General features: G+C 57.3%; 1 protein-coding gene across 1 annotated transcript; it reads left to right on the forward strand.

Annotated features, from left to right (window-relative positions):
- Positions 1–587: 587 nt before the first annotated feature.
- PIRT (phosphoinositide interacting regulator of transient receptor potential channels) lies at positions 588–7,876 on the forward strand. The gene is made up of 3 exons (XM_027896858.1): positions 588–674; positions 1,162–1,279; positions 6,794–7,876. Exons 2-3 carry the CDS (start codon positions 1,277–1,279, stop codon positions 7,214–7,216), a joined length of 426 nt encoding a protein of 141 aa, XP_027752659.1. The 5' UTR covers positions 588–674; positions 1,162–1,276; the 3' UTR covers positions 7,217–7,876.
- Positions 7,877–8,497: the final 621 nt, after the last annotated feature.

An 8,497-nucleotide genomic window follows, 5' to 3' on the forward strand; every position in this document is an offset into this window, starting at 1 on the left:
GGATGGAGGCAGCCCCACCACCCCTGGAACCAGGCCCTGGCCACCAGCAGTGTCTGGAATCCAGGCTGGATCCCTTCCCTGAGCGAGTGGATTCACACTGATGTAAGAGGGGATTGAAGTTTGGCTGTGGGTTCCTGAAAGGAGGCAGTATTCCAGAGCCAGCTCTCTCTTCCATCCCAATAATGGACTCAGGATGTTAATTAATAGATAATTGCTAATATCCTGCATCCCTCTAATGTCTCACTGATGAGCTTCAAAGCACTTTGCAGTCGCTGGCTCTGATTCCCTGCTTTGAGAGGGCACAAATTGCAGTTCAGAGACATTCCAGGAACTTGCTGATGATCCCAGCCTGGATCAGCATCAGCCCCAAGTTCTGGATTCCTGCTCCAGGCACCAACCCACCCTGCCTCTCCTGCCACACCACTGGCCTGCCTCCCAAACCACAGCCTTTTAGCCAAGCCTCCCAGGGAAGCTCTCAAGGAGGCAGAGGCAGGGAAAGAAGGAGTTAAGCAATATACTGATAGGCTGGTGAGATCATCGGAGCTGGGATGCTCCATTGTTTATGAGACTCAACAGAGCCCAGTAGACAACACCCAGAGGGATGTGGGGCTTGGGATGAGCCTGCCTTTGGAGAGGGAGAGCTCCTGCTGCAGCCAGCCCTTACTGCTCACCACGTAAGTAGATGGGTTTCCATGGGTTTGGCTCTGGGGGTGGTGGAAAGGCAGAGGGGATCCAGCACTGGGGGTCATCTTTTCACTGAGCCCCTAAAAGGACCTGCGGGTGTTGTTCACTCTGCACGTCCCTGGATGTGCTGCTGGGACCATCCAAACTCTGTGTGATGCTGGAAAGCTGCTCCTGTGCATGCAGGGGCCTGGGCCCAGCCCAGCTGCACTTACTTCAGCAGCAGATGGACACTTAATTTACACCTGAGACCCAGTGGGGTTGTAGGTGACGTGAAACCCCCGGATCTGTTGCCTCGTATCCCCACGCTGGGTGTCGGAGCAGCACCAGCCCCTCCTCCTCCAGGAGGGCAGGGACAGGGGGCTTTAGCACATCCCTGGCACCAGCACAGTGTCCCTGCCCTCCCCCAGGGCAGAGCCTGCTGGAGCTGGCAGTGGGGGCACAGCTGGGTGCTCTGAACTGCTGCTCTTGTGCCCGCAGGAGCTGCTGGTCGGGTCCCTCTGTGGAGTGCCCAGGGCATGGTGAGGGCAAGGGGCCACCTGCCCTTCCACAGCCAGCCAGGACACCCCAGTGACAGCCAGGACACGGGCACAGCATGGTGAGTGGGGTCAGGGGGGCACAGCAGGGCGAGTGGGAGCAGAGACACGGCGTGGGGAGTGGGCACAGCGTGGAGAGTGGGCTCAGGGAGACATTGTGTGGGGAGTGGGCTCAGGGGGGCACAGCAGGGTGAGTGGGCTCAGAGAGGCACAACATGGGGATGGGGATGGGCTCAACACTCTGTCCCTCGTGGGGCTCCCCTGCCCTGGCACAGGACCTGGGAGCTGTTTGCCCCCAGCCCCTCCCCGTGTGCAGGTACCCCAGGCAGATCTGGGGCTGTGGGGATGCTCTTCACGGGGCAGCACCGGGCAGGACAGGTCCCCATCTCCACCCTCGGGTGTGCTGGGTCACTGAATGGACCTGACTGACAGCCACTCTCCGTTAAATTTGGCAGCACTGACATCCAACAAAAAGTTTCCGCTGAGTATGTATGTGTGCACGTGTCCTTCAGTGCAGCCACCCCCCTCCCCACCCATCCCAGGGATCCCCCAGAGCACCAAACCCCTGCTCCTGGCACACACAGACCATGAGTGTCACCTCAGGGGCTCTGTGCTGAGCTTGAACATCAGTACTGATTAAAGAGTCTGGCTGAGACCATCCAGAGCAGCAGGAAAAGCCACGCCCCAAAAAAGCACATCTTGGTTTTCCTCCATTCCCCAGTTTCCCTCCAGCTGGGACCCACCAGTGAGGGCTTTGCTGCCCCATTAGGGTGGCAGACTGGGCACATCTGCCTGAAGGACAAACAAACCCTTTGGGTCTTTCCCCAAGGCTTTGCTGCAGAGCACCTGATGCTGCTGATTGACAGGAGACCATCACAAGCCATCAGGAGGCCACTGGAAGCCCTGGAGAGCTGTGGAGCAAGGGGGAGGGTCTGGGGGTCCCTCTCTGTGGGGCACCAGCTGGAGCTTGGACAGCTGGGGAGGGAAGTGTGTGCACACCTGTGTCCAGGTGACTTCCACCCGACCTCTCCACAGCACTGGAGCTGCCACCCACCCAAACCCACCAATTTTGGGGCACTGGTGCCAGGGCTCACTGGCTTTGTCTTCTTGGGGACAGCTGGCAGGGTCTGAGCCCTCAGGAAAAGCCTGGCCCTCAGTCCAGGTTGGCCTCTTTGGTTCTCCCCAGTGGGAATCAGGGCAAGCCAAGGAGTGCTCAGCTTACTTTGGGTTTCCTCAAAATTTTCTTTTCTGAGGCTGTTGATTCCCAGAGTGGGGCTGGAGGGAACCCTGGTTTGGGAGAGGAGTTTCTGCTGCTGCTTGGTGGAGTGAGGAACTTTATTCAGGGCAGTGGCTTGACAGCAGAGAAAGCAGCAAAATCTATCCCTAAAATGGGCCTGGATTTGCAGCAATATCTGATGGTTGGTTTGCAAAATCCTGGGCTTTTCCCTCAGTGGTTTAGGTGGTGGAACACAGGACAAGAGCTGGAGCCTTTCTGCATCCCAGCAGCACCCACAGCTCTGCACCAGGGCAGGTCCACACAGGATGGCACCTGCTTAGTGCCAGGGCAAAGACCAGCTCAGCTCCACTTTGGGATACTGAGAGGGCTCTCCATGAGGAAGATGCAGGTGGACACAAGTCCCTGAGGGAGCTCTGGTGTGCCCAGCCATGCACAGTGGGATGAGGAAGTGGCAGAAACTGCTGCAGTGAGGATTTATGAGGAGATGGAGGAGCTGCTGAAGAACCAGGGCTGCCTCCCCAAATGAAGAGGAGGTGGCCAGGCTGAAGATTGGACTGGGGGAGTAAATCCAGCTCTTGCATGGCTGGGATGGCTCAGGGCTGTGCACAGGGACAGAGTCTTCATATGGGGCTTATGCCCCACTTTTGGCACAGCTCTGGTCACATCTGCAGGTCCTTCCCAGCATCCCAGGTCCTGGCTGGGATGTCAGGGCTGAGAACTGCTCCTGGGGGCTGGCAGGTGAGGAATGCCATGTGTGGGATGGGCTGAGGGACCTGGGACAGAGCCCTTGTGGGCTCTGCTCAGCCCAAAGCTCCCCCTCAGCACCACCACAGAATGTCCCCAATGTCCCCAAGGTGGTACCCAGGGGTGTGCTGTGCTTTGGCATTGGGGTCCCCAGCAGCACCAGCCAACAGGACCCCCAGATTTCCCAGTTCAGAAACCAAACATCACCACACAAAGCACTGGAAGAGCAAAGGGGGCAGAAATAGAACCACGTGAGGCTCTTCCCGATGGAGCGGGGAAGGAAAGATCCCGGTGTTACCTCCAGCTCCAGGAGCTGCCAGGGCTTCAGAAGCACAGCAGACACACCAGCTGTGAAATCTGAGATAGGACAGCAAAGAGTCATCTGCTGATTCTCTCCTTCCAACAACAGTGCTTAAAAAAACTGGGAGAAATCTGAGAGCACTTTGCTGCCAGGCTGCTCAGGCCAGCCATCAAATCTGAGCACATCTGGGATGAATTAGGGATGGAGCACGGGCAAGGCAGGAACTGGAATTGCATTAACTCTCCCAAGAGCTGCAGATCCTTTCAGTGCTTCCAAACGAGCTCCCAGGCACTGGCAGGGAGTGAAATCCTTCCCCAGCCAACAATGGGAAAAGTGTGACCGAAAAAGGATGCTCTACCAGGAAGTGCTGGAAAAATGAGCATTGTCTGGGAATTGTGGTGAGAAGGGTGGCTTTGCCAGAAAATAAAAGGAGGGAATAAATCCACTCTGGAGGAAATGGAAAGCTGAAAGGGAGGTGATGGATCCTGCAGCAGCCTGACATTATCTCCCTTCACAAGGCACAGGAAGGTGCTTTGCAGAGCTCAGAGCACCCCTGGATGCAGAGGAAGGGCATGGCCCATGGGCGAGCAGGGAGTGAGGTGCCTAAATATGGGACAGGACAGCCTGGATTCGACTGCTGAGGTGTGAGATCTGGGGATTATTCCAGGGAATAAAGCAAATTCCAACCGCAGAGCCAAATTAAAATTGTACCGTGGCTTGATCATAAAACCTCTCCATGACAGATGTTACAAGGACAAAGGCACAGAATGCCACAGCACCCCGGGGTGACATTTCAGGAGGAGTCTGATTGACATTAGAAGAGGAGGATTTGCACTGGTAAAGGAGGAGCTGCTATAGTCCAGCTTGCAGAGATGGGATTAGCAGCTCAAAAGGAAGAAAAACAGACACCACAACTTGCTACTACGACCAAATTTACCCACCTTGTCAAGTCCTTGGTGATCCCTGATCAAGGGCTGTAGAAGACACATCATGTATTTAGGGCAACGGAGCTGGGAAGGGGCTGGAGCAGCAGGAGGGGCTGAGGGAGCTGGGGGGGCTCAGCCTGGAGAAAAGGAGGCTCAGGGGGGACCTTCTGGCTCTGCAATCCCTGACAGGAGGGGGGAGCCGGGGGGGGTCGGGCTCTGCTCCCAGGGAACAGGGACAGGAGGAGAAGGAACGGCCTCCAGCTGTGCCAGGAGAGGGGCAGGGGGGACATCAGGAGGAATTTCTCCCTGGAAAGGGTGGTCAGGGCTTGGCAGGGGCTGCCCGGGGAGGTTTGGAGTGCCCACCCCTGGAGGTGCCCAAGGCAGGCCTGGCCGTGGCACTCAGTGCTCTGGGCTGGGGGACAGGGTGGGGATGGGGCACAGGGTGGGGATGGGGCCCCAGTTGTTTCTCCAGCTGTGAGTGGGGGCAGGTGCTGTGGGAGGGCTCCTGGGCTGGGCAGCAGCAGGACACTGGAATGCCCTGCCCTGTGACAGCTGGGTCACCAGATCTGTCTGTGCTGGGGGGGACTAAATCGAAAAATTACATCTGTCTCTTCTCAAGGTGAGCCACAAACCTTGATAGGGCCACAGTGAAAGAGCAAGGGAGGTGCTGGCTGACACCCAGCCATCAGCATCCACAGACGGGCACTGGGCCCAGTAGGGTTGGAATATGGGCAGGTTTCCTTCAGATGTTTCCTCTGGAGCTGTGCCAGCCCTGTGTGGCTGCACTGAGGTGGTGTTTGCTCTCACACTGACCAGCAGCAACGGGAACAGAGCTGGGGCTGCCCCTCCACACCTGCTGCAGCCACAGGCAGGGTGCACACCCAGCCTGGGATCAGCCGTGGTGTGAAGCTCCTGCAGGGCCACCCCACGGGCCAGCAGCAGGGCTGGGCTGAGCAGACACACACATACAAGGCCCAAAGCAGGGTATGAAATCACCTGCTCAGGATCCAGCCCACTTGTGCTGTGCTCAGGGGGAGCTGTGCTTGGCAGTGCAGCGGGCACAGAGCCCCACTGGGGTCCTGTGCCCAGGCCAGCGTGGAGGGGAGCACAGAGGAGCCCCATGGGGACAGCTGGGGCTTGGCAGCAACCAGCAGGCTCTGCTCGGTGCTGCTGGCACAAGGGAGATGCTCCAGGCTCTTGCAGAGCACCCCTTTGCCCCAGGGATGGGCACAGCAGAGGACAGGGTAGGGCAGTCCCAGCCCTCCTGACTCCACTGAGCCCCTGGGAGGGAACCTGGCAGCTCAGACAGGGGTTTGCTTTGCAAAACCAGCTCTGATTCCTGGGTGTGAGGCGTCCACGTCCCTCTCCTGCCCTCCTCAGCCCTGCCATCTGCACCAGCTCATCCCTGCTGGGCTGCCCAGCAGCAGGAACACTTCCCAGTCCAGACCCCTGCAGTGTCCTCAGCATAGCCCTGAGCAAACAGTGGGGACACAATGCTCAGCACTTCCCATTTACCACAGTGTTTTCTCAGTGCTAAAGGCACTTTATTTCTGTGAAATTGTATTTACCCCCTGAGCTGATGAAAAACTAATGTGCCAGAAGCCACAGTGCTGAGCCAGCTGTCACAGGGCAGGGCAGTTCAGTGTCCTGCCCAGCTCTGGAGCCCTCCCACAGCACCTGCCCCAGCTCACAGCTGGAGGAACAAGTCCTGTGGGACCAGCACTTCCCACCTCCCATCAGAGCATTTAGGTAGAAGTGAGAAGCTCCTGTGCTGCAGCTGTGGCAAGGCTGGATGTGGCAGTGAGGAACATCCAGCCCTGGGGGCCTGAAGGAACCTTCAGCCCATGGGAAGGGGCTTTCTGCTGTCCCACAGAGTGTTCCTGACGTGACACTCCCGTGTCTCAGCTTCTCCACCGGCAAAATGGACACACGACCATGTCACGAGGTGTGAGCTGTATTTTGGGATCTGAGAGGGAAGGCAGGTCCAAGGACAGAGCCAGCATCACCAGCCCTGCCTGCAGCACCCTCCAGGAGCCCTGGGAAGTTCAAGGTCGTGGGTTCCACCACGGAATCCCTGTGGGAGCTGGAAGGTTAGAAGGTGTAAGAACAGGGTCAGGCACTGCAGGAGTCCCACTATCCATAGGTGGGCAGTGGGACTTCACAGGCATCTTCTGTCCAGCCTACCTGCAGCTCCCCATTGCCAGTTCCTGCATTCCATTGCTCTCCCAGGTCTGATGCCCCTCGTTCCCTGCACTGACCCACAAAACCTCCTCCACTTCCTCTGAGCTGCACTCGCTGCTGACCAAATGGGAAGCACCTCCATCCTCCATCACATGCCCGGCTCTGTTTTCTCTTCTGTCCATCACAGGTCACCTCCTCAGACCCCACCACCGTGGAAATGCCCCCCAAGAGCCCTGATGGGAGCGAGAGGTCTCCTCCTTCCAGGGAGCTGATCACCAGCCGCACGGGGAGCACCCTCTGCATGAGCTCCCGCAGCGAGTCCGTCTGGACCAGCGCCTCCAGGAGCAAGTGGGAGATCTACCACAAGCCTGTGATCGTGCTGTCTGTTGGAGCAGCCATCTTCCTCTTCGGGACAGTCATCATCGGTCTGTCCTGCTTCCTGAAGGACGAGAAAAACATTTACAAAATGTCTGGCCCGGCTTTCCTGTCCCTGGGGCTGATGCTCCTCGTCTGTGGCCTTGTGTGGATCCCCATCATCAGGAAGAAGCAGAAGCAGAGACAGAAGTCACAGTTCCTACAGAGCCTCAAGTCCTTCTTCTTTAACCGCTGAGAGCAGCCCAGGACCTTCCTGGGAAGGTTCCCCTCCCATCTACCAAACTGTGCTGATTAGCCATAAAAAGAAACATGTTCTTGTACTCTCCTAGAGGATTTCATCCCAGTAAGTCTCTTCCCTACATGGTCTCCAGTGTGAAAATGAACTTTGTATTTCATCCAAGGAACGTCAGAAAAAAAGGGAGCAGGATCTTCCAGCTGAGCCCAGCAAGGCAGTTCCAAGCTCTCTGTGTCATTGGGTCAATGAGTGACCCAACAGCACATGGTGGCTAAAGCAAAGCTCCAAAGTTACCTGGGCTAAAGCAAAGCTCCAGAGTTACCTGGGTAACCCCAGAAGCTTCTGCAAGATACATCAGCAGAGAGGAGCCATCTGACTGCAGAGTGTGAGCCAGGCTGGTGTGAACATTGCTGCAAACTGCAGTTTGGGTGGAGAAGCTGAGAGGCCAGATGTGGTTCATCCAGAGGCAGTGGAGAGGAGAAGCAGGACAACACAGTTCCAGATCACTTTGTATCAGAAGAGGCCACCACAATGGGCAGAACACATCACCAAAGCTTAGGAGGACCAGACGTGATGCCCATGGCCAGAACATTCCTGTCATTCCTAGAATTACAGAATTGCTGAGGTTGGAAAAGACCTCCCAGCCCATGGATCCACCCTGTCCCCAGCCCAGAGCACTGAGTGCCACGGCCAGGCCTGCCTTGGACACCTCCAGGGGTGGGGACTCCAAACCTCCCTGGGCAGCCCCTGCCAATGTCTGACCACCCTCTCTCCTCCTGATGTCCAACCTGAACTTCCCCTGGTGCAACTTGAGGCCGTTTCCTCTTGTCCTGTCACTTCCTGACCCCCACCTGCCCACACTCTCCTGTCAGGAAATTGTAGAGAGTTGTCCCCCCTGAGCCTCCTTTTCTCCAGGCTGAGCCCCCCCAGCTCCCTCAGCTGCTCCTGCTGCTCCAGCCCTTTCCCTGTTGCCCTTCTCTGCACACCCTCCAGCCCCTCAATGTCCTTCTTGCACTTCTGCTGACCTGTCACAGCGACTGCTGGGCCACTGGAGCTCACTCCGTGCTCGGCATGGGGCATTCCCAGGCTGTATTTCTTGCTCCAAAGGGTCAGAGTGAGGAGCAGCATCACAACCATCATGTTCTGGGTGTTTAAGGAAGGCTGTTCCCCCAGGCCTGCAGGGCCAGAGCTGTCTGACATCATCTGTCCATCTGCACTGGTGGTGACTGCCAGAGCCACCCATGAACCCCGACCATCAGCCTGTTGGTGCCACCAGAACTG

Source organism: Empidonax traillii, unplaced genomic scaffold, assembly GCF_003031625.1.
Source record: "Empidonax traillii isolate 1590-97213 ecotype Southwest subspecies unplaced genomic scaffold, ASM303162v1 scaffold518:size600044, whole genome shotgun sequence".
Taxonomy (NCBI): domain Eukaryota; kingdom Metazoa; phylum Chordata; class Aves; order Passeriformes; family Tyrannidae; genus Empidonax; species Empidonax traillii.